Source organism: Marmota flaviventris, chromosome 6 (genome assembly GCF_047511675.1).
Source record: "Marmota flaviventris isolate mMarFla1 chromosome 6, mMarFla1.hap1, whole genome shotgun sequence".
Classification (NCBI taxonomy): Eukaryota; Metazoa; Chordata; class Mammalia; order Rodentia; family Sciuridae; genus Marmota; species Marmota flaviventris.
In genome coordinates this window covers 607,059-632,904 of record NC_092503.1, presented here as the reverse complement: position 1 = coordinate 632,904, position 25,846 = coordinate 607,059, and the positions used below count along the sequence as shown (strand labels likewise).

The following is a 25,846-nucleotide window of genomic DNA, read 5'->3' as shown; positions in this document are numbered from 1 at the left end:
ACAAAATATTAAAAAATCATCAAAGCAAAGCTGCCCTTACAAGTTTCCAAAATGTGTCTTGATATCTACTTCATTAGACGTTTTACAAGACTGCATCTTAATTTCTTTTAAAAAACTAGTAAATGAATATTTCCCTATGCACCTACACCCACCTCTTATACTACTTTGGGGTAATATAATGTTAATAAATATAACCAGTAAGCACAAGTGTAAATGTCTAGCTTTTGCATGTTTGTCATTAAAAGAAAACAATTAAGCTTCAATTGAAGAAAGAATGTAGCTGATCAGAACTATGAGGATCACAAATGTACACATTTCATTTATTCTTGAAAAGTTGGAGAATACTGTTTTTTTGTACATGTAAGGAGCTATTCACAATAAAGAGCAAATACCAAGGCCAATGCCACATAAGACTCCGTCTCGTGTTTCGCTTCTACCCAGCTGTCCCAAGCAACATCCCAGATCCATCTGCTGGCAATCTGCGAGAGAAATTTTTTTAAAAGACCAATTTGAGCATATTAAGAAGTCATTTTAAAATCCACACTAGTTTTTTTTTTTTTTTTTTTAATAGTGCACCTACAACTCAGAAGGCTGTATCTCCCTCTCATGAAGAGACCCAGAGTGGTGCTGCTCAGTCCCTTTCTCCTCTCTGAAGGCTGGCAGTCTGGTGCAGTGTGTCCTGGGGCAGGGTCAGAAGCCCTAAGTGGGGACCCAGCAGCTCTGTATGTAGCCTACTCCACTGTAGTACAGACCACGGTAAGGAATCCTACTTTCCACTCTTAGAAGAATTTCATCCAAAGCCTGTTAGGACCCTGCCTTGGAGAAGCAGCAACAGGCAACTGATACCATCAGGCAGGCACCCCCTGGAATCCCAGTTTCTCTCTGTTTTCAAAGCCTCACATGTAGCGCCGTAGCCTGCTTCTCGGTAATGGATCTAAAATGGCCATAAATTCTTCGTCGACTCTATTTCTTCACCCCTTGAGTATGAGTTGGCCTTGTTATCTGCTGTGAACAAAATGTGGCCTTGTGTGACTCCCCCAGAGGTCTCACTCTCTGCTCTCACCCTCCTGGAGAGCCAGATAGGAAACCTGCTCCATCCCCTGAAGATGGTCACTCTCATCTGGGGAGCCTAGGTTCCCCCGTCAGCAGCAGCCATCACACGTGCTGAGATGTGAGAGGGCTCTGGGACTTCCAGGCCCAGTAGAGTCACCAGAGACCTGCAGCTGGTTCAGGCTGAGCTGCCCCATGGTTCAGTGAACAGTTGCCGATTGTGTCAAACTCTTAAATCCCGGGGAGCTTCTTGTCCCCTCATCACACTGCTCTCCACAAGCTGAAGCAGGCCAAGGTCATCCTGCCTCGGCTCCAAGTGCCCTCAGCTTGGACTGTTCCCAGGGGTCTCTGGCACAGCTTGTCCCCCTCCTCATCTGGACACCAGAGGACCTTCCCTTCCCTAGGCAATCCCAAGCAGCCCTCTGGTACCCTCATTTCACCCCACCACAACTCCCCCTAGGTACTCCACACCATCTAGACCTTCCTGTTGCTTCACCATGTGTGCTGGGTGCTGTCTGTGGCAGAACTTCCCTGGGGAGCCAGGACTGCCTCTGTTGCTGGCTCTGCGTGGCCAGCACCTTCACCTGCCCACATCCTTCTTGTGCTTCAGAATGCAGTTCCGTCCCCCGTGAAGCCTCTGCAGACGGTGCAGAAACACAGGTTCTCACCCCTTTTCTCACCAGCTCCTGCACATTCACAACCAGTTCCCCGGAGGCTTGGACTTGCTAGGCCTAGCGGTCTATCATCGTGATGATACGCACAGCCTTGCTCCAGCTGGCATCTGTCCTGAGCCTGCGGTGCTGCAGCCCCAGGGCCACCTTGGACCGGGAGCCCAGGCTCCTGCAGTGCTTGCTGTACCCAGGGCACTGCTTCCTGAGACTCTAAACTGGAACACTTCATTTCCTTGACTGGAGAAAAGCTCCTGGGAACTCCTGGCCCATGTCTTATAATTCTTTGTATTTTCCTCAGTACCCAACATACATTAGTACCGCAAGTAAATTTACTGGTTAATTAACTTAAATGATATTAAGCTGGTATGATTGAGACACAGGGTAACTCTACAATTTAATAAATCATCAATAGAAAATGTTACATCTAGGTTAGTACTTTTCACATAATTCACAGTAAAATAAAGCATATTTAACAAAAGGATCCTTGCATTGAAGAGGCACCTCAGGACCCTGAAGTGTTTGGGGATCATCACTGTGAACACCAGACCCTCGGGAGGGGACACCTCACAGTTCTACAGGCAGGTGCAGGGTCTGTGGGTACTTACGTTTATTGCTTGACCGGTCTTTTGAATAAATAATACTTTTATAATGAACTTATAACGGTGATACCCAAATTCTTTGACTGCTGATAGTATTCGGTCTGACAATTCAAGTGACAAATGAGAGAAGAGTTTATCATCATATTTGACATCTTTAAGATGTTCCTTTAAAAAATTAAGAAAAATACTTTAATTTTCAAAACAAATATTTTTGAATAAAAAAGTATAAAACATGCATCTAAATAACACGTTAAAATAAACATATTTGAGACAAAATAAGATTAAATAAATGTTACACTTACCAATTTATTTCAATAACAGTTTTGAAAAATTATTTTGATCTTCTAAATCATATTCGATTGCTCTTCATTATCAACACTTAAGCTGTAAGTCGGTGTTTACTAGACTCTGTCAAACAGTTATGAGGGAGACTCAAGGGGAATTTTTAAAGGTTTCTGGAAGTTCATAGGTGAAGAAAAGACACCTTTTGTAATTCGTATGTTGTTAAGATCTAGCTTTTAGACCAGAGCCTGCCTTGTGTGACTCCATCTTCCCCTGTCTCCTCAAACTAAAACCTACACTTCCTCCCCACCCCCTGTGGCCTCTCACACCTGGGGAAGTTCAAAGGCATGGAAGGTTTCTACTCGTGCTGGTTAACAGGTTGGTTATGACCTGGAGGAAGCGAGCTGCAGCAGTACTCATCCTGTCCCTCGTGGACGGAACTGGACCACCTAACCACACCTGGAGGTGACTCCCTGGGCTCTGATCATGACACATGGACTGCCACCAGCCACTTCCACAGGATGTGAAACCAAATAAACGTGTCTCTTTGTCTCCCTCCTCCCTCCTTTCTTTCCTTCTCTCTTAGAAGTCTTCGGGGTTTGGAACTGGGGTTTTGACACTGTTGTCCCTTGGGGACTGGCTGCGGCTCCAGCTTCCCAATGCTGGTCTGGGGAGAAACTTGCCCCACCCCAGGTGCTGACTGGGACCTTGATCTCCAGGCTGGTCCGGTCAGGGTGTGGCTTCTCTAAACTGGCGGCCTGGGGCCACACACAAGCAGAGAAAGTGGTACTTGACAAGGCTGTTCCCCTAGTGTTTCCTTTCCTTTTCTTTTTTCTTTTCTTTTTTCACTCTCTTGTTGTTGTTGTTGTTTGTTTCTCTTCCCCACCCCCTTGATGCTGGTGATAGTAACAGATAGACTTGAGCCCTGGGAGCAGGAAGCAGCCGCCTGTGCTGACCCCCACATGCTTTCTTTAAAAAGCAGTTTACCTGCAGCACTGCCTGGCCTAAGTCAATAGGCTGCCTTACATTCCTGAGCAAACAAGCGTTATCTGCAGGAGAAACACAGGTCTGAAACGTTGACAAGAAGAACACAAGTTACAATGGGGGTGATGGGGGGCCGAATATTGTGACCCTTACACAGACCAAGTCCCAGAACTTGGGAGATAAGGATAATTCCCTCAAACCGTAAAATCTATAAGAACAGTTTCCTACTAGAATTGGTCAGCATGATCCAAAGTGCCCTAGAGTTGTCCTGAATATCTACCATGCCCAGTGGGGACTTGGAAGTCGGATATTGTCCTATTGTCAGCGGGAGGTGGACTGGGAGAAACTCTGGAAACTGCTCTGGGACCCCCAACAAAGCTGGAGGGCAGGAGGGGTACACCATCCTTCTCCTCTCTGAGGAGACCCATTCTCTCCCTTCCAAGTGTCCCCTTGCCCTTTCTCTTATCCCTACAAAACACTTGTGCCTGCAACTCTGAGCAGCATGTCTGAGATTCCTCTGGTGTGATGGCAAGAACCACGAGAAAGGACATTGTGGCCAGCTCAGCTCTGACGACCATCACCCTGTGACATCTGCAATGGAGCACAGGCCCTGGTGTGCCTGCAGGCACGCTGCCACTGAGGAGGTCCCAGGGCCTCTGTTATCTGCAACAGTGAAGTTAGGCATGTCTGCCTTTGGGAGGCACCACATCCAACTCACATACTCACAAGAATTGTCTGCAACTGTAAACACATGAATTGGCAATTAAACCCTAAACACCTTATTTTAAGAACTCTGGGGATTGACTAGAAAATAGATTTCTTAAACCCAAGGGATTATCCTAGCTGCATCCAAAATTCCCCACATTTCCCTTCTGTTAACCCCCCCACCCCACGCACACACCTTAGAGGCCCCCGTGCTGGAACACTGTCTCTCTCCTTTTGCAGTCAGTCTCTCTCAGGCTGTGGCCCCGTAGCCAGCCGACCAAGCATGCTACCTGTACTTAGTCAGATGCTTCCTCATACCCATCTGTGAGCTTGCCTAGAGAGCTCCATGCAAGCCTCAAACACCTTCCATATAAAGTGAATAGGTAATGGAGTAAGCTTTCCCTGTCCCCAAGTCCACAGGACTGCCTTCTCTGTCTTCCTTCCACTGAGCTGTTCCCCTGCCCTGAGTTTATGTAAACCAAGATCTAATCTAAATTCATGCATTATTTTCATAGGTACTTTTATAGATAGCTTCAATTGCCTGGCAAACTTTCTTAAGCCACCTTAATTTACATAAGCAAGAAGAAATTCTAGACAAGTTGCCATTATTCCTAATATCATATAGTCAAAAAATATGGTGGGACTGGCAATTCTAGAACAAAGGTAGATAGGAAGTGATGCATAAGCCGTGTCCACCCGACCAACAGTGCAGATAGAATATTGCCCTCTCACTGCCACCTGCTCCCACCTGCTCCCACCTGGCCCTTCCAGAGGACACTGCAGGTCAGAACCAGATAAGCAGATGGGATCCCTAGCACCAGAGTCCCAAAGAATAAAATCCCTAAAAGTCTAAATTCCCCAAAGAGCAAAATCCCAAAAATCACAATCCTGAAAGAATAAAATCCCAAATGTTGAAATTCTGAAAGCACAAATCCCCAAACCCACAATTCCCACTAGAAAACAAAACAAAACAAACACAAAAACAAGCCAACATAGGCTAAGGGAAGCAGGGGCCAGGGGCCGTGTGCTACCTCACCCTGTCCCTTCACTCACAGCACGAGACCTGCCTTCAAAACCAACTGTCCTCAGGGCCTGAGACAGCAAGCACAAGACCCTGCATCCAGGTGCTGCAGACATGCAGTCCCGCAGCCTGCAGAACGCACAGAGTGGCCAGGACTCTTGGTCAGGCACTTGGCTATCAGAGACAGGTTCCCATCTTTACCATGTCATCTAACAGGGAAACTGGAGCTGGCTTCATGTTGGTACTTTCACAACTGTCCCCACTGTTTTTTTGGTTTTTATCAAATACATAAAATTCATTCCACTCTTGGATCCAAATTCTGAAACTCATCTGCTCTGTATATATGAATGCTGGAGTAAGTGAAGCACTTCCCTCCGGATGAGTGAACTGGTCATGTGGCATGGCCATGATAAAAACTCCAGTTTAAAAATACCACTTTTCACTGCAGGGTCATCGTCACCACATAATCCTTGCACTGTTTTTGTTTTCAATCCAAAAATTGGTCTATAGCCTTTTATTTCCTAATCATGGCATGACACCATTCTGCTCCTAATGCTGCTGAGAAGGTGCACCGAGCAGCAAGTGTTCAACAGTGGCAGGTGGACATCTGCCTTCGGTGCACTGCCAGCAAGGTGCCCTTAGAGTGCTGCAGTGTGTGCATGGGTCTTACGTGAGGGGTCCTAAGGCAACCGCCACAGGGGCACAGAATCTCCAAGCACAGGACAGTAAACTGGGAAAGTCCATACTTCACAACACTGCAGTACATTTTTTCAAAAGCAATACTTCAATTATAATGCTCAAATCAACAACTAATGTGTTAATATTTTTTCCCCAAACTGGAAAAATGTTTGCTAAACTGTCAAGAAGAAAAGATGTGACTCTGTTTGTACTTAACACGTATTCACAAGTATTCCTTGCATCCTTATCTTGCACTAAAGATACTTTTATAATTTTTAAGTAATAGCTGCAATTTGGTAATATAATTTTTAAGTAATAGCTGTTTTTAAGACTAACCTTTAATGATGGTCACACTCCAATTTTTTGCAAGAAAAAAAAAGAAAAGGGGGGCTGGGGCAGTAGCTCAGTGGCAGAGCACTGGCTTTGCATGTGTGAGGCACTGGGTTCAATCCTTAGCACCACATTAAAAAATATAAAAATAAAAATAAATAAAGTCATTCTGCTCATGTACTACTACAAAAACAATTTTTAAAAAAGGCGGGATTGGGGGAGCGGGCTGGGGTTGTGGCTCAGTGGTAGAGCGCTCGCCTAGCATGTACGAGGCCCTGGGTTCAATTCTCAGCACCACATAAAAATAAATAAAATAAAGGTTTTGTGTCTAACTACAATTGAAGAATAAATATTTTTTTAAAAAAAGAAAAAGAAAAAAGAAGGCATAAAATCTGTGATGATTATGAGGTGAAATAGTGTTGGGCTGAGGTAGAGAGCTTTTCTAGCAAGTAGTGCAAAAAAACCCCAAATAAATAAAAATTAAATTAAAAAATATCAACTGTCTGCACGGGCATTCCTTTCAACTGATGGCTTTCCAGGAGCTTTTAAGAATGAATTAAAGTCACATTGCCCAAAGACACTGGTAGTTACTGACTGCTTCAAAAACAAGTAGGACGGCGGGGCTGGGGCTCAGTGGTGGAGCATTTGCCTGGCATGTGTGATGCCCTGGCTTCCATCCACAGCACTGCATATGAATAAAGAAAAGACCCATTGACAATGCCCAGTGGGTGATCTGTGTGAGTGCCCTGGCATGGACCTCCATGTCCTCACAACAACCAAGAAGCCTGGCACAGAAATGGAGAACTCAACAGGGAGGGCTCCTGGCAGTGTACGTCGGTCGTGGAGGAGTGTGCAGAAGAGCAGCACCAACAGAACAACACGAGGAACTAGAGCCAATGGTGGCTCGAGGACCTCCTCTCAAGGACCATCTACTCTGGGACACACTTTTTGGATATGTCAGTGCGGGGAGCCATCTGTGAAAAACACAGGAGGATCTTCTCTCCACACGAAGCCAGGGAGATTTTAGGTTTAGCTTTTGGAACAATCCTTAATAGATTGCCCAAGGCACATGACCTTTATCTTCACTTTGTTAGGAAGATTCTCATGGTCACTCAGGAGATGGGCGTAACCCGTTGGGAAATGGACAGCTGAAATGGACATATGAAAAAATGCTCATCATCTCTAGCAATCAGAGAAATGCAAATCAAAAACACTCTGACGTATCATCTCACTCCAGTCAGAATGGCAGCTATTAAGAATATAAACAACAATAAGTATTGGTGAGGATGTGGGGAAAGGCACACTGATACATTGCTGGTGGGACTGCAAATTGGTGCAGCCAATTTGGAAAGCAGTATGGAGATTTCTTGGAAAGCTGGGAATGGAACCACCATTTGACCCAGCTATCCCTCTCCTCAGTCTATACCCAAAGGACTTAAAAACAGCATACTACAGGGACACAGCCACATCAATGTTTACAGCAGCACAATTCACAATAGCTAAACTGTGGAGCCAACTTAGATGCCCTTCAGTGGATGAATGCATTAAAAAAATGAGGCATATATACACAATGGAATTTTACTCAGCAATAAAAGAGAATAAAATCATGGCATTTGCAGGTAAATGGATGACGTTAGAGAAGATAATGCTAAGTGAAGTTAGCCAATCCCCAAAAAACAAATATCGAATGTTTTCTCTGATATAAGGAGGCTGACCCATAGTGGGGTAGGGAGGGAGAGCATGGGAGGAATAGATGAATTTTAGATAGGGCAGAGGGGTGGGAGGGAAAGGGAGGGGGCAGGGGACTAGCAAGGATGGTGGAATGTGATGGACATCATTATACAAAGTACATGTATGAAGACTTAATTGGGTGTCAACATACTTTATATACAAATAGAGATACAAAAATTGTGGTATATATGTGTACTAAGAATAGTAATGCAAAAAAAAAAAAAAAAAAAGAATAGCGTTACCCTAGATTAGGTAGAGGGAAGTGAAAGGAGGGGAAGGCAAGGGATGTGGGGATAAGAAAGATAGTAGAATGAAACAGACATTATTACTTTAGGTATGTATGTGACTGTATGACCAATGTGATTCCACAATATGTATAATCAGAAAAATGAGAAATTATATCCCATCTATGTATGGTATATCAAAGTATCTAAGTGCATTCTACTGTCACGTATAACTAATTAAAACAAACAAAAAAATTAAAAAAAAAAGAAAGAAACAAAGGAGCTGCCCCTTTCTCTACAGCCAGAAAACAAAGAAAGAGTTCCTCCCATCAGGGACAAAACATAAACCCCACAGGCACGCCCCAGTGGCCTACTTCCTGCAACCACACCTTACCTGCCTTCAGTTGCCATTCACGGAACCCCTATCAGGGTTATTAGGTTATAGATATATTATATATTAGGTTATATACATATGTATATACATATACATATTAGGTTACAGATCTCATAACCTAATCATCTCACCTCTGAACATTCTTGCACAGTCTTACATGTGAGCTTTTGGGGGACACCTCATATCTAAACCATAATAGCCTCCAAGCAAACTTTCTAAAACCCAAAAAAAAAAAAAAAAAAAGATTAGTTTATTCCTTTATTAGGAAAGATAGTGAGAGGAATCCTTTTCACCTGAAAAAGGTAGCTTTTAGATACTCAAACTAGTGTAAACACTATTGGTATTAGTAATAATATTAAGTCACAAAATCGAAGAATCTTGTTTTAGGCCAACCTGCATTTCATTTTTGGGGTAGGGTTATTGGGGTTTTTTTTTTGTAGAGTGCATTTTGACATTCTGTATATACATGGACACAGGAAAGCCATGTCTGATCCATTCTATTGTCCTTCCTATTCTCATCCCCCTCCCTTCCTTTCATTCCCCTTTGTCTAATCCATGAACTTCTATCCCCCCCCCCACTTATTTTGTGTTAGCATCCACATACCAGAGAGAACATTCAGCTTTTGACTTTTGGGGGATTGGCTTATTTCACTTAGATTGATAATCTCCAGTTCCATATTTAGCAGAAAATGCCATACTTTCATTCTTCTTTATGACTGAGTAATATTTCATTGCATATATGTATCACATTTTCTCTATCCATTCATCGGTTGAAGCACACCTAGGCTGGTTCGGAAGCTTAGCTATTGTAAATTGAGCTGCTATAAACATTGATGTAGTCTAGCCCATTTACCAAATGACACACAAAGCCACCAATTTGTAGTGGGGTCCAGACCAAAAATGGCTCTGCACTAGGTCCAGGCTTTTGCAAGATGTTTGGCCACTTGGCCCATATAATCCAGCAGGTCCAGTGTAGGCCCCGGAGGAGAATTGTATCACAGGCCTTTAGGAATTTGGAACAAGCCCTTGCCATCATCTGCAGCTAACTAATCTCCTTGTTTTGCTACTGGGCCTTTTGGAGAGAATGAATACTTGATCGTGGGCCACCACATTGCCATGCAATCTGCCCATCATGAACCGCAAGCCAATGAGCCACTAGCAAAATTTCGGATTCCTGTATGCACAACCTCATGTTTCACTAGTCTAAAGGTCTCAGTTCCAGAAGAACAAATGCTTTCACCAGGAGACATAAGCATGATTCCGTTAGATTGGAAGCTATGAACTGGAAGGTATGCTGCTTGAACACTTTGGGCTCTTCATGCCTCTGGGTGAACAGGCAAAGATGGAGGAGCTACGGTATCGACTGGGGTGATTGATCCTAAACTGCAGAGGGAACGGCCCCTCTACAACAGAGGAAAGGGGAATATGTCTGGAATACAGGAGACACTTCAGTGTGTGGTAGTCGAACTGGTGTCCTGTGGTCAGGTCCATGGAGAACTCTAACAGCACAATTCACACAGAACTGAACATGGCCCAGATTCCTCAGGAATGAAGGCTTGGGTAACTCTGCCAGGTGAAGAACCAGGGCCAGCTGAGGGGCCTGCTGAAGGCAGGGGTAACAAGTGGAGGCAGAAGGTAGCTATGAACACCAGCTATCACCACGCACCAGTTACAGAGCTAAGCCCCTAACTGCCATGAGCACTTCCCCCTTCCTGAATGTGTGTGGACAGACATTAATAAGAAGTGTATTTATTTTCTTTCCTGTCACATTCCCTTGTCATGTAACATGGAATACACTGACTCTCATTAGTATGAAATTATTGCTGATTTTACATCACAGTATTTAAGTTACAGGATAAGAAAAGTGTGAACCCCACTCAAGAACCTTGTCTCCTATCCTGGGGAAGAAATCATTGGATGTTCAGTTGTATACAGGTTCTTTGTATCACATTAGGTAGTTTTGACACTGTGATCATCTCTGGATAGGCTTTGTTTTAAGGAGATTTGTACGGATGCTCACTTGACAAGTAGACTTGTGTTTTAGGTGTCCACTCGACTGGGCTAAGCTCCAACGCTGTTAAGTTATGTCTGGTTGTGTCTGTAAGGAAGCTTCCAGAGATTGCAAACTCATGTATTAATTGACTGAATAAATAAGATGACCCTCACCAATGTGAGTGAGTGTCGTCCTCTGTTTAGGCCTGAACAAGGTGAGGGAGGGAGGAAGGCTGACTTCTCTCTGCCTGAGCTGGACACTGCTGCTCCAGGTTCTTGGACTGGGACTGGGAGTCGGGCCATCAGCTCCTCTGGCTCTCAGGCCATTGGATTCAAACTGAAGTACGCCACCAGGTTCCCTGGTCCTCCAGCTTACACTCAGCAGAGTTGGGACCTTTGGACCTCTGTAGCTCCATGAGCTAATTCCCATAATAAATTCACACACACACAGTTTTTCTGGAAAATCCTAATAAAATACTACTATTGTATATATCTATCAACTTATCCTTATTTGATTATTTTGTGGTGCTGGGGATTGAACCAAGGGCACACCGGGCAAGTGTTCTTTGACTAAACTATACCTACCCCCAACCTACCATTAATATTTGCTGGACTTTGGTTTCTACTGAATGAGCTTGGAACTTCTTCAGTGGCTCCATTCTATACGAATTAGCAAACTTTAATTTTGCCAGGGCACTCTTCCATTCTTTACCTATATCAGCGATAGAGTCATCAAACGGCGGTTCCACATATTGAACATCATGAAAAGAATCTCTTAGTCTTTCTCTTAAGATCTGGGCATACTGAAGTGGGGAGAGATGGGAGGAAGAGATAAATTAATTTTTAAATTGTCAAGTGCAATTTCAGATTGAATAACCCTGATACAGTGGGATAGGCATGACACAGAGCTTGGTATGGTTTGGATATGAGGGAATCCCTCAGAAACGTTCGTCTGAGACAATTCATAAATGCTCAGAAGTAAAATGACCAGGAGACCTATATCCTAGTTAGTGGAGAATCGATCTGATGGGTCAATAATTTGAAAGGACTGCTGTACTGGTGAGAGCTGTAGGCAGTAGGGTGTGGCTGGGGGATGTGGGCCACTGGGCTTGTGCCTTTGGGGTTCATATTTTGTCCCTGGTGAGTCACTTTCTGCTTCCTGGCTTCCCTGAACTGAACACTTTCCTCTGCTTTGCCCTCCCACCATGGTATTCTGCCTCAGCCTGGGACCAAAGCTATGGAGTTGGTCAACCATGGGGTGAACCTCTGAAACTGTGAGACAAAGCAAACTTTGCCTTCTCTAGGTCATTCTTGTCAGATATCTTGGTTATGACAACACAAAGCTACCTCACATGGAAACTGGTACTGAGCAATGAGGTTGTTGCATGTGTTTCGAAGCCTTTGGAACCAGTTTTCAGGAGGAGGTTGGAAAAGTTTGGAGATGCAGGCAGGAGAAGCCCTAGAATTTTCTAAGCAGAGCTTAACGAGTGATTCTGGTGGGACTCAGAAAAGCAGAATGCTGAGAGACAATGCAGACAGTGAAGACTGTGTTCTTGACGTTTGAGAGGCTCAGGAAGTATTGAAAACTGAGGCCATTCCTGTCACATTCTGGCCAACTGGTGTACATTTTTGTCCTGAGACTTCCTGTGAGGCTGAGTTTAAAGGTGACGGACTGACCAATCTGGAGGGGAATTTCAAGGCAGCATATCATTCGGGCACTGGCATGGGTATCGCTCTGGCTTATTATCCCAGTTACTCTAAGAATTTGGAGCAGAAAGCAGAGGAGAGAGATTTTTTAAAATTGCAATTTGGCCAGAAAAGAGCATATAAAACTGGAGCCACAGAAGTTGTGGTGGCTGATGAGATGACCACCACTAGAGACAAGTACTTCGCACAGACAACAGAGAAGGTGTCTTGGGAATATATCAGGAATTGGCAAGACCACACCAATGGTAGGCTCAAGAACATGAAAATGAAGACTTCTTTGAGAAGAGAGCCTGGGGGCACCCTGCTCACATAGGGGTGCCTAGGAAGCTGTTTCCCCGGGAGAACAGCTCAGCCACTCAGGCACTTAGAAGCCACAGCTGTCATGGTCCAAGAGGGCAAGGCTACTGCTCGAGTTGGCAGTAGATGTTGGTATCATCATATGGTGCCGGTTCTGCAGGAGTGCAGGGTCGTAGAGAGTGGAACAGGGTCAGGTTCCCCGCAGGCAGCCCCTGAGAGGGTGATGTGTGAAGATGCAGAAAGAAAACGGAAGGTACAGTGGCTTCTACTGGGATCAAGAGACGCCCATAACATGGAATGACTATTGAGGAATGACACTGGCCACAGACAGAGCCTGTCTAAGAGAGACACCGTGTGGGCCGCACCTGGCAGGACCAAAGGGGTGGGGCTGCCCAAATCCTTTAGATGGGACATATACCACCATGTGCCCTAGATGCCAGACATGGTATCTGGGTTTCAGTACTGACTTGGTCCCATTCTTCCTGTCCCTGTTCCTTCATTTTGAAATGGGAATGTTTACTCTGTGACAGCATGGAGTGGATCTATGTAACTTGCTTTTGAGTTTTACATGAATTCACAGTCAAGAATACACCTTGAGTCTCAGGAGACTTTGGACTTGGACTTTTGGGCAATGCTGGAACTATTTAGACTATGGGGCTCTTGGAAATGGACGAAATGTGTTTTGCATTATGTGATGGGCATGGGCTTTGGGAGGATAGGGTGGAATATTATGGTGTGGATATGAAGAATCCCCTGAGAGTTTGTGATTAGATTATGAGAGTTGTAAACTCATCGGTGGATTAATTCATTTGATGATAATTAATTATTTAATCTGAATAATTTAATCTGATTTGATGGACTGATGATAACTTGGGGGATAACTGTAGGCAGGTAGGGTGTGGCTGGAGGAAATAGGTCACTGGGGGAAGCTCTTGGGATTCATATATTGTCCCTGTGCCTTCACCTCTCCTCTCTCTACTTTCTGACTGCCCTCAGTGGAGCATCTCTGCCATGTCCTTCTGTCACCATGTTCTGCCTTATCTTGGGCCCAGAGCCGAAGTCGGTTTATGGTGTACTGAACCTTGGAAACCATGAGCCAAAGTAAACTTCTCTTCCTATAAATTGTTCTTTTCACGTATTCTGGTCACAAAAATGAAAACCTGACTAACACTCAAAAATCTGTTACAAAAAACTTTTATGAAAACGCAGTCACTAAATCCTAGATTTACTCTTAGCTATCAACTTGGTGTAAACAGAAAAAATGAATCCTTGTGTTTTAGTCAGCTTTTCCCCTGCTCTGACTAGAGGAACTGACCAGAGATGGAACAGGGTCAGGTTCCCCTGGAACCTGCTCCATGGAGGAGGAGAAGCTTATTTGAGGTCTCACAGTTTGAGAGGTCTCAATCCACAGGCAGCAAGCTGCACTCCTCGAGGTTCATGACAGAAGAGTGTGGCAGAGGGAAGCAGCTCACATGATGATCAGCAAGGGGAGGGAGGGAGAGAGGGAGAGAGAGGGAGAGGGAGAGGGAGAGGGAGAGGGAGAGGGAGAGGGAGAGGGAGAGGGAGAGGGAGAGAGAGAGAGAGAGAGAGAGAGAGGGAGAGGGAGAGGGAGAGGGAGAGGGAGAGGGAGAGGGAGAGGGAGAGGGAGAGGGAGAGGGAGAGGGAGAGAGAGAGAGAGAGAGAGGGAGAGGGAGAGGGAGAGGGAGAGGGAGAGGGAGAGGGAGAGGGAGAGGGAGAGGGAGAGAGAGAGAGAGAGAGAGAGAGAGATTCCATTTGCCAGATACAAAATATATACCCCAAAACCACGCCCTCAAAGACCTCCTCGTCCAGCCACACCACCTTCAGTCTCCACTCAGTAATCCCATCAGGGGATTAACTCACTGATTGGGTTAAGGCTCTTATAACCCAATCATTTCTCCTCTGAACCTTCTTGCATCGTCCCACACATGAGCTTTTGAGGGACACCTCACACCCAAACTATAACAACTTGTCTTTTTGCGTACATACACAAATATACCACAAAAGGTACGAAAGAACTGGAAACAAAAGTGGCCTCCAGAGAGGGTGACTGAATAGCTGGGGCACAGGGGCATAAGGAAGACCTTTCATAATCCTTGCCCCAACATTATGAAAACATTATCCGTCATTGCACCAAACGTATTCTACTTTTATTTGTCTCTGAGTAATACAATTATTTAGAAAACACATTCATAGCCTCAGATTGAAAATATAACAAAACTGAATTGATTTGGCATAAGTCCATGATTTCAGGCACAATTTTCATTTTCTGACACCCACATGCATGAAGGAGATGTCTACTTAGAGCCTAGTATGCTCCAGATGAATGCTCTAGCCTATTAAAATGGTGACCTTCATTTTGTAACATCCAGACATTTTTTCTTACCTAATTGCTTCACTAGACCTTTCAGTTCTATGTTAAATAAAAATAGAAAAATAGATATCCTTTCCTTGCTCTTGATATTAGAGAACAGACTTCCAGCCTCTTACCACTTCAAACATTTTACCACTGAGTAAGATGTTTGGTGTGGCTTTTCATATACACGGTTTTGATAATACTTTCGGTTCTTTCCCTTCCTGATTTCTCCAGTGTTTGTATAATGAGAGGAAGTTGCATTTTGTCACATGCCTTTTCTTCATCATCAATTGAGATATTCATGGTATATTTCTTTAGTTGATTTATGTGATGTATTATTGGCAGATTTTCATATGTTGAAAAATCCTTCCATTTCAGGAGCTAATCCCACTTGGTCATGGCATATAATCCTTTGAACATAATGCAGAATGCTAATTTTTTAAAATGTTTAGTTGTAGATGGACACAATACCTTTATTTCATATTTTTATGTGGTGCTGAGGATCTAACCCAGTGCCTCACACTTGCAAGGCAAGTGCTTTACCACTGAGCCACAACCCCAGCCCCAGAATGCTAATATTTTTGAGATTTTTTTCATCAATATTCATATGAGATACTGGTCTATAGCTTTCTTTACTTATAGGGTCTTTGTCTGACTTTGGAATCAGGGTAATGCTGAATTCACAGGATAAATGAAAAAGCACTCCTTCTGCTTCTATCCTCTGAAAAGGATTGTAGAGAATTCAAATAATTTCTTCCTTGACAATTTGGTAGGATTTATCAATTAACCAATCTAGGTCTGGTGGTTTGTGTTTTGGAAGTTTATTGATTCAATTTTTTATTCAATTAAACATATTTTTATAGGCCTATTGATATTTTCTATTTATTTTTTGTGTGAGATCTGGAAGATTGTGTCTTTCAAGGAATTGCTCCATTTCATCCATGTTATCAAATACGTGGATACTGAATTGTTCACAATATTCTTTCATCATCTTTTTCATGTTCACGAGATCTATCATCAAGTATTTCTTGTATTTATATTAGACCTGTACCCTCTCTTCATGGTAGCATGCTTAGAGGCTTACTGCTGTTAGTGATATTTTCAATGAAACACTTTTTAAAAAAAAATCTATTGAGTTCCTGTTTTCAATTTAATTCAGTTCTTCTGCTTACTTTGAATTTAATTAGCTCTGTTTCATAGTTTAAGACGAAAACTTAGTTTCATATTCGCATTCAATTCAGAATTCCAAAGTTTTCTTCTAAGAACTGCTTTTGCTGCATTCTGACATCATGGGCTTTTTCTTTTTCTGGTAATTGGGATTGATTCCAGGGGATACTACCAATGAGCAACATCCTGAGCCCCGCCCCCCCCCCCCCCCTTTATTGAAACAGTATCTGGCTAAGTGGCCCAGGCTGGCCTTGAACTTGAAATACTCCTGCTTCAATCTCTTGAGTTGTTACAATTACAGGTATGTTGTTTTGAAATTTCTTGAAATTACTTCTTTGGGTAATTTATAAAATGTGCATTTTATAAGTGTATTGTTTGATCTCCATATATTTTTAAAATTCAGTTAACTTTCTATTACTGATTTCCAGTTTGATTCCATGTGGTATGAGAGCAGTCGTTGTGATCTCTACTTTTTGAATTTGTGAAGCTATGTTTTATGGTGTATCTTACTGAAAGTTTCCTCCAAGCTTGAAAAGAATGAGTATTTTATGGTTATTGAAGAAACAATTAGTGGATGACCATTGTTGATGGTGTTCTTGCGTTCAAATATGTCCTTATATTTTCTGCAAAATGAATCTGTTCATTTTTTTTAAAATTATTTTTTAGTTTTAGGTGGACACAATATCTTTATTTTATTTTTTATGTAGTGCTGAGAATCGAACCCAGAGCCTCACGCACGCCAGGCGAGCGCGCTACCACTTGAGCCACATCCCCAGCCCGAATCTGTTCATTTTTAATAGAGGTGTGTTGAAGTCTCAACTATAATAGTAAATTTATGCATTTCTCCCTTCTCCCTTTGTGTCATGTATTTTAAGAAAAAAATTTTGGTTGTAGATGGACACAATATCTTTGTTTTATTTATTTTTTTATGTGGTACTGAGGATCGAATCCAGTGCCTCACGCATGCAAGGCAAGTGCTCAACCATTAAGCTACAATCCCAGCCCCTTGTGTCATGTATTTTGATGTTGTGTTATAAATTACATACCTATTAAAAATTGCTATGTTCTTATTGGAGAACTGTCTCCCTTAGCATTATGTAATGCCCAACTTTATTCCTGATAATTTGTCTTGCTTTCCAGTTTCCTTTGTCTGAAATTAATATAGCTGCTCCCAGTTCACTTTGATAGTCTATTCATTTTTCTTTTTAAAATTGTTACATTATAAGTAATTGTGGCATTCATTATATCATATCTGTACATGCACATAACAAATTTGGCCAATCTAATTTCCCATTACCTTCCATTTTGCTTCCCCATTCACTTGTTACTGTCCTGATCTCCCTTTCATAATTTTAATTTCATTATAATTATATATAAAGGCAGGATTCACTGTCATACATTCATACATGAACAGCATAACTTGGTAGACTCTCCCCCCAGTACTTCCCCATGTTCTCCCCTTCTGCCTCACTCTTGATCTCTCTTTTATTTACTTTTAATCTATACATTTTTATGGTTATTGCAGACAACACAGTTGAATGCTCTTTTTTGGGGAGGGTATCCAGAATTGAACTCAGGGGTACTTGCCCCCTGAGCCATATCCCCAGCCTTATTTTGTGTTTTTTTTAGAGACAGGGTCTCACCGAGTTGCTTAGCGCTGGCTTCGAATTTGCGATCCTCCTGTCTCAGCCTCTGGGATTACTGCTGTGGTCACCAGGCCCAGCCGAATGCTCTTTTTAATCCACTAGCAATTGCTCTCTTTAGATTGCTGTATTCAGCCACTGATATCCAAAGTGGTTACGGACCCAGCTGGATTTGTATCTAACATATTGTGGCTCTTTTCTGTTTGTCGCCCTTTTTTCTTTGTTCCTATTTTTGTTTTCCGTTCTTTTTCTTTATATTATGGTTTTGAGAATTTCATATAATTCCATTTTCTCAGCTTTCTTAGCATATCAGTTATATTCCTTCCTCCTCCTCCTTCTCTCTGGTTACTCTAGAAAACACACAACAAACCCAAACCCATTTTCAACTAATACTAAATATATTAGAAGTATAATTACAATAACAAAATAATTCTAATTCCTCCCTCCCACTCCTTTTATCACTGGTCTCATTCATCTCATTTATATATGAGCACACATAAGCTGATATATATACGTAATATATCCATTATGTATCTATTAAGTATAATTAGAAACACCATTGCTATTATTTTGAACAAATCAGTTAGATTAAGAATAGAAAAATAGGGCTGGGGCTGGGGCTCAGTGGTAAAGCTCTTGCCTAGCATGCGTGAAGCACCGGGTTCAATCCTCAGCACCATATAAAAATAAACAAATAAAATAAAGGCATTCTGTCCATCTACAACTTCAAAAAAAATTAAAAACATAGAATATAAAAATAAAGGTTTTTATTTGAGCTTTTCTTGTTTTTAATATTTTTTTGGTTATCAATGGATCTTTATTATTTATTTATATGTGGTGCTGAGAATTGAACCCAGTGCCTCACACATGCTAGGCAAGTGCTCTATCACCGAGCCACAACCATAGCCCCTTATTTGACCTTTTCTTATTCCATCTTTGATATTCTTTTCCTCATGTACATCCAAACTTCTGACCTATTTTATTTTCCTTCTCTATAAAGAACTTTTTTGAACATTTCTTGCAAGGCAGGTTTCTAGCAATGAATTCCATTATTATTTGTCTGAGAAAGTCCTTATTTATTGTTTATATTTATGGAGAATTTTGCAGGATATAGAATTCTAGGTTGATGGATTTCTTCTTTGAATATTTTCCCCTCCACTTTATTCTTTCTTGCATTGTTTCTGAGAGGTGGATATAATTATATCTTCACCAAGTATTATTTTCTCCCTCTGGTTTAATTTTTCTAGTTTGAAAATTACATGTTTTAGTTTTTTTTGTTTGTTCGTTCATTTTTGGCATTTTTCCTGCTCTGTATTTCCTAATCTTCCTGGATCTGTGTTTTGGTATCAACTATTATTCTCAGTTATCATTTCTCAAATACTTCCATCTGTTCCTTTCTTTATTCTTCTTGTGGTATTTCTGTTATGGTTAACTTACACAGTTTGTAGCTCTATCACAGTCCTTGAATATTCTTTTTTAGTCTCTTTTCAGGTTTGGAGGTTTCTATTGATATATCCTCAAGTTCAGAGGTTTTTCCTTAGCTGTGTCCAGATTGTTAAGTAATAAGTAATAAGATAATCTCCATTTCTCTTAGAAGTTTTGAGCTCTAGCATTTGCGGGGGTGGGGGGGGAGGTCCTTAGGATTTTTTTCCATTGTTCATGTGTTATGCTATTTTGTGAAGTATGTTCCTCAACACATTAATCAGTTTGAAATTTCCTGATAATCCCCATCTGTTTATCTGTTTCTGATGCTGGGCTTTTTTTTTTAATCTTTTGGTATGCCTTTTAATTTTTTCTTTATAGCCATACATGATTGGGTAAAAAGAACTATTGTCAATGGGCCTCCAGTAATTTGATGGTAATGGACAGGAGGAAAGGAAGCATTACATAGTCCTATGATTAGATCAGGTTTTTAGTGAGCCTTTGCATCTGGACTATGAATTTCACCGTGCCCCCCACGTTCCCTTAAATGAAACAGAATGGCTAGTAAGGGCTAGAATTCCTTTTACTCAGTGAGTTACTCTGAAAATTAACTAGTTCCTCCTGAGGGCAACTCTTGTTAAGAACAGAATATTCTGATGGATTTAAAAATGTTACCTGTTCATGCTTTGCTTGTTCCTCTGCCAGAAGCATGAGGGAGTACTCTGCGATATTTATGGTTCAACTTCTGGAGATAAATCCCCCAAAAAGCAAGAGGGCCACATTATGTCCGAGTCCCTCTAGAATTTTTAACTTTGAAAATGAAAAACACCTAACTCCTAGCAATTCACCAATTACATCTCAGGTTTCCACACCCTGAACCTGGTTTCTGCAGGCTCGGTTCTGGTGTGCGGTGATTCTATCACTTGTCCATCGCCAATTCAAGATGCAGCAAAGGTGTCCTACAACCTCACTTCTCTAACATATCTAAAAATATTTTTTCAGTTTGTTCAGCTTTTTACTACTTGTTAGAATGGAGTAATGCCTTTGCGTTCCTTATATCAAGAACTGCAAATGAGAATTCTTTGTTTTCAAAACATTTTAGATGGGTATAGAATTCTAGCTTTATGTATTTTCTTTTGAGTGAAGATAATGTTCAACTGCATTGTTCTAATAAGTCTGCTGTTGTTTTGATGTTCTGTACATGTGTTTTTCCTAGTTGCCTTTACATTTTTAAATCATTAGTTCAAGTATATCTTGACATGATTTTCATGTTTCTTGTGCTTGGAATTGAGACTCTTAAATTTATGGCCTTACTGTTTTCATATTTGGAGATCTCATTTTTATCAAATATATTTTTATCTGTCCCTTCTTCTCTTCATTTGAAAACTTAAATTACAAGAATATGAGGCCACTTGAATTTAGAGTATAGCTCACTGCCATCTCCTAATATTTTCTTTCTAAATTCACTAATTCTTTCTTTTAATTCCATTAAGTGCATATCATCTCTGACACTGTATTTTTGCATTGTCAACTATAGAAGTCTCATTTGGATTTGACACGCTTGATCTTTGTCTACATTCTTGGTTACATGGAATGTAATTGTCATAACTGCTTTGATATAATGATTCAATTTGATTAAAACGAATACAGGAACTTGTTATTAAAACAACTTTAGTATCCTTGTATCCTATCTTTGTGTGATTCCTGGGCCTATTTTTTTGTTTCTTCTCATTTTGGGATTTTTTTTCTTGTTTCTTTGTAAGTCTACCAACATTTATTTGAACACCAGACTCTATATTTCACCTTGCTATCTTTGTATTACCACAAACGTTGTTTACCTTTCTCCAAAGATGTAGGGATTTGGGAAGGATTTGGTCCTCTTCAGTCTTGCTTTCCACCAGGGCAGACCAGGGAAATCTGGACATTTGCTCGCCATTTTCCCCACTAATGAGGTGATATACTTCACACTACACTGACCACATGCCAAGACATGAAAAGTCCTAGGACCTTCAGTGCTCTTATCGGTGGGAGCACAACTATTTTGTGTGGGTCAATGTATTCACTTCTGTTCCTTTTGAGTGATGCTTTTTCTGATCTCAGGTGGTTTTCTTACCAAGTGAATTGAAAGACTAAGCTGAAGACTCAGGGAAACCGTCAGCAGCTCTCAAGCTGTTCATGCACCTTTTCTTTCTGATCCTCTGAGGTCTGATGCTATTTAAGGTAGCCTGGAAACTCATCAGGCAGTAAGGTGGAGGCAATATTGGGGCTCACATTACCTCTCTCCAAAATTTCTGTCCTGTAGTACCTGACATCTAGCCAAATGCTCCATATATTTCCTGCACCATTTCAAGTAGTTTCTGGTAGGAGTTACTTTAAGTTGGCTACAAGTAGAAGTTCATCAAATGTTATTTTGATCACCTCTTCTATGCCTCTTTTAATTGTATAAGAGGCATTGTTTGCTCCCCAAATCTATTAAAAAGGGTCATTTTGTTAAGTTTATTGAGAGTGCTTCTTTAATAAAGTGCCACCTTCCTTTTCACTACAATATACTGAAGGGATATAACTCCATTGTATTATTAACAGTAGCTCCCAATTGCAATGATTCTCATGGGTTTGGTGCACAAGCACTTTCTCAAACTAACTCTTTGAGACTATTCTGAAAATTACATCTCTGTCATTTCTTCTTTCTGTATAGGATTGGCCACCTGGTTTAGTAAGCTTTTATTAAAAGTATTTTACTCTTTTAAGAAACAGTCTTTGTACTCATTTTTTAAGACTCAATTATGTAGCCAGGCACAATAGTGCATGCCTGTAGTCCTAGTGGCTCAAGAAGCTGAGGCAGGAGGATAATGAGTTCAAAGCCAACCTCAGCAACAGTGAGGTGATCAGCAACTCAGTGGGACCCTGTCTCTAAACAAAGTACAAAATAGGGCACTCAGTGGTTGAGTACCCAACTTCAATCCCTGGTTTGAAAAAAAAAAAAAAGACTCAATTAGAAATATGATCCACCTTTTGGTATCTACTAATCCAAGATGAGTTTAACTACTTCACTTACTGATGCAGCATCTCCTTACATCAAACTTACTTAACAGTCCCAGAATAAAATGAGCTTGCTCATTAAATGTCATTAATGTTCATCTCAATGCTATTTGCTAATGTTTAAGGTTTTCAAATGCATATATACAAGACCTATCAATTTTTCAATCTAAATTTTTAGATCTTTACAAGCAGTAGAAATTGATTTTTGTAAAGCAAAAATGTATTATACAGGAGTAGCTGGTAGACTAGAAGATTAGCACTAGACTCAGAAAGACACATGGGGGCTCTTCAGCTTGCATTTGCAATCTGGATCAACCTCAATCATTTTTTTCTGTATCATTCCAAAGAATACATCTAACTGGACTAATCTGGGCTTCATCCTCACCCCAAGGTAAAGAAAGGGGCTGCCAATTCCACTGAAACTTTCTCCAATGGGGGATGAGTTAGTTCTCTGAAGAAAAACTGAGGTGCTACCGCTAGAGAAAAGACATGAATGCAGGACAGCTGAAGAGCTATTCATACTGGTTAAACTGATCCCTAAGTTTTCCTATATTCAGAAATACGGAAATCATCTACTACTTGAAAGTTAAAAATGACTACAAGTCAGTGTCCTTATGTATACTTAGTGAACATTTGTAGAATGATTTGTTACTGGCCTATGCAAATCTCTTACCTCTAGAAGACTAGATTTTAAAGATTATGTTTCATCATATTTATAACATATTGATATAGGACAGAAGACGCTGAACACCCAAGGAATTTTCAGAAAGCAGGTTTATTGACTGCAGCTAGCCGATCCTGAGTGTGGCTCATGCATGAAATTCTCCTCTAGATCCCAAGTCTAGCAATTCTTTGGACTTTATACCCAGTTTCTTTTTTTGCGGGGGGGGGGGGGGGGCGGCTGGGAGGTTTACATTTTTGCAGAAGTCTACATAAAAGTATATATATTTTTTTCTTTGAGTTCTCAGAAACTGCTTTTCATCCCAGTTCTTGGAACAGTCAGAGATTTTAACAGGTTATACCACAAAAGCAGAGTAACAGCCATCAAGTCCACAGTTAAATTTAGTTTTTTGCAAGACCAAGCAGGACAAGAGGAAATAGGAGCCCTTTTGCAGAGATCTTTGCTGATATTTTGTTAATAAGAACAATTGTGATGAGGGTCTCTAGAGAAGCTTAATTAAGATGCACTGGTGGAGGAGGGGGTGCCACTACAACATACGCTGCTTTGGTGCATGTCCTCCTCATTCTGAGGTTAGCCTATATACAAGTATAGCTCCGTGTCTTCTCCTCTTGAATTGAGACTCATTCAAATTTCAATTTTAGTAGGCAATAAGTTTACAGCAGTCACTCTTGTCTGCAGTATAGGAAGTTTTCAATAGGCAGAGTTTGGGAACATCTAGTTTTAAATGCAACACAATTAGATTCCCAGCTTTGTTGTGCTTTGTCTTATTTCTGTGTGAATGTGGCCTACTTACTTTTCTTCTATTAATTTGTTCCTTCCTTTGCAAAAGGTAGCCACCAAGCAGACATTAGAAATTGCAATGCTGGCTTAGCATTTTTTGGGGGAATTTGTGTGTGAGTTCTCACTTTTTTGTTTTTAACTTGGGAATGATCTTGAACTTTTGTGTTCTGCCTTGTATTTACATATTAATCCTACTGATGATGGGTTCTATGATGTAGGTGTGATGAGAAACCACTACAGGAGTTCCAGGACACAGGTTCTGGTTGTAGTTCTATCATTAACGTCTTGTATCCTTGAGCATTTTTTTCCCCCTCCAAGTCTCAATAAACTAACTATATTAATGATTTTCAAAATCCATTTATATGGAAATACTGTATTTTACCACGAATGAAAGTTGACGAACGCTCCCATTAATATCAAGCTAGCAGAAAATATCCAATTTCATTCCCTGCATAAACCTTCCATTCTGAGGCTGCTAATTCTTAAGCACTCCAAACGTCTCTCCTACCAGCTTTTCCCCATGTACCTACGGTACGCATATGCTCATCTGGGCCGGCGACGGCGCGCTTCTGTGCAAAGCGGCTAACTCAGAGGTGGGAACCGCCCGGGCAGGTCGGGCGCGCGGGCCAGGGCGCTCCCGACACGAGGAGGACCGACGGGGCGGGCGGCACTCACTGCCTCCTTCTCGAACATGCTCGGTCTCCGATCCCTCCGGGGGCCCGGCGACGGCTGCGCAGGAGGGACCGGGCTGGGGGATGGCTTAGCGCCTCGACCTCGCTTCTCCATTCCGCTCCGCAGGAAGGAGGGACCTGTGCAGCACCGACCACCCTGACCGCCTCCCAACGCTTCTCCCTCTCGCGAGAGCGGAAGTCTCACGCCGGAGCCCCGCAAGGCCGGAAGTGGCGTCATGGGAGCGCCAGCGGCCCGGACGACGCGGGGGAGGCGTGCGTCATTCGCGTAGGCCTAGGCGCGGAGCCGGAAGTAATGGAGGTAGGCGGGCCTGCGCCCAGCAGTTGCTTCGGCTTGACGCTTTAGGTGAAAGCTGCGGGCGCGGGTGTGCGGGTCGGCTGGTTGCCCGTCTACGGCTGGACGCTGTGCGCACTGCGCGAACCGCTGGCCAGTCCTCATGGTCGCCCCTGCATCTGGCGTGCTGCCATGGCGCGGACGAGGCCGAGGCGGGCGGCAAGGGTTGTGCGTCCCCGCAGAGAGGAAGAGAGAGGGAGACTGAAGAGGGTTTTGCTTTCCCCCAGAGGAGACAGACACCCACACGGCACCTGTGCATCCCGCAGAGCGACTGGGAAAGGGCCTGCGTCCCCCAGAGGGCTGGGGCGAGGGCTTCTCCATCCCCGCAGACGGACCGCGCCTCCGTCTCTGCGGAGAGGGAGGGGCGGGCCCGCAGGACTATCCTCTGGGAGCGAGGGGCGGGGCCGCGTGGCTCTCCTGGGGCGAGAAAGAGGCGGAGCCACCGGCCTTTCCTCCGAGGGAGGGTCGAGGAGGGGCCACAGCTCTCCTCTGGGAGGGAGTGCGAGGCCTCTTGGGCTGCTGCTCAGAGAGAGAGAGAGAGAGAGAGGAAGGGGCGGGGCCACAAGGCTCCTCAGAGGGAGGAAGGGGCGGGGCCAAGGCTACTCCTCAGCGAGTGGGGGCGGGGCCGCATGACTTCTCAGGGAAGGAGGGGCGGGGCTGCAGGGTCCCCTGAGTGATAGGTTGGAGGCGGGGCCAAGGGCTTTTCTGAGAGGGAGGGTTGAGGAGGTATGCAGAGCTCCTCACTGAGAGGGAGGAGGGAGGTGCGCAGCCAGGTGCTCCTGAGAGGGAGGGTGGAGGCGGGGCCACAGGGCTCTCCTGGGAATGCCCTGCGTGCTGGCAGGGTCCTGGCGCATGTGGGGAGAGGCTGGCATTCTGGCTGAGGTCTGGAGTCCCTGCATGAGTTGCTGGAGGGCGTTGCAGAACTCTGGCTTCTAGCAGGAGACCCAGATCTATGATTCCTCTTTTTTTTTTTTTTTTTTTCAATTCAAAGCCCATGCTCTGTTTTGGGGTGTTTTTTTTTTTTGCATTACGATTCTTAATCCACCTTTAT

General features: G+C 42.8%; 2 protein-coding genes across 8 annotated transcripts in view; one reads left to right on the top strand and one right to left on the bottom strand.

Moving 5' to 3' along the window:
• Window positions 1-368: 368 nt before the first annotated feature.
• Dynlt2 (dynein light chain Tctex-type 2) lies at window positions 369-25,303 on the bottom strand. The gene is made up of 4 exons (XM_027939386.2): window positions 24,448-25,303; window positions 11,258-11,464; window positions 2,327-2,485; window positions 369-479 (listed from the first exon to the last, which is right to left on the bottom strand). The coding sequence occupies exons 1-4, from the start codon at window positions 24,679-24,681 to the stop codon at window positions 369-371; spliced, it is 711 nt and encodes a 236-aa protein (XP_027795187.1). The 5' UTR covers window positions 24,682-25,303.
• The window catches only part of Ermard (ER membrane associated RNA degradation), a 40,223-nt gene continuing 39,088 nt past the window's right edge, over window positions 24,712-25,846 (top strand). For 5 of the 7 annotated variants that reach the window (XM_027939384.2, XM_027939381.2, XM_071612842.1 and 2 more), the window contains exon 1: window positions 24,712-24,762. In XM_027939384.2, coding sequence (XP_027795185.2) covers window positions 24,757-24,762 — 6 coding nt within the window. In that variant the 5' untranslated portion in view covers window positions 24,712-24,756. Of the gene's footprint in view, window positions 24,808-25,846 lie in introns of all 7 variants that reach the window. The other 2 variants (XM_071612843.1, XM_071612841.1) reach the window with 2 other exon arrangements.

Excerpts from the sequence above, each read along its gene's own strand:
- Dynlt2 (XM_027939386.2), bottom strand. The coding sequence starts at position 24,681 with ATGACGCCACTTCCGGCCTTGCGGGGCTCCGGCGTGAGACTTCCGCTC. Across the intron at positions 11,465-24,447 it reads GCATGTTCGAGAAGGAGGCA|TATGCCCAGATCTTAAGAGA; the intron begins GTGAGTGCCGCC and ends TCCCCACTTCAG. Across the intron at positions 480-2,326 it reads AGACCGGTCAAGCAATAAAC|ATTGCCAGCAGATGGATCTG; the intron begins GTAAGTACCCAC and ends TTTCTCTCGCAG.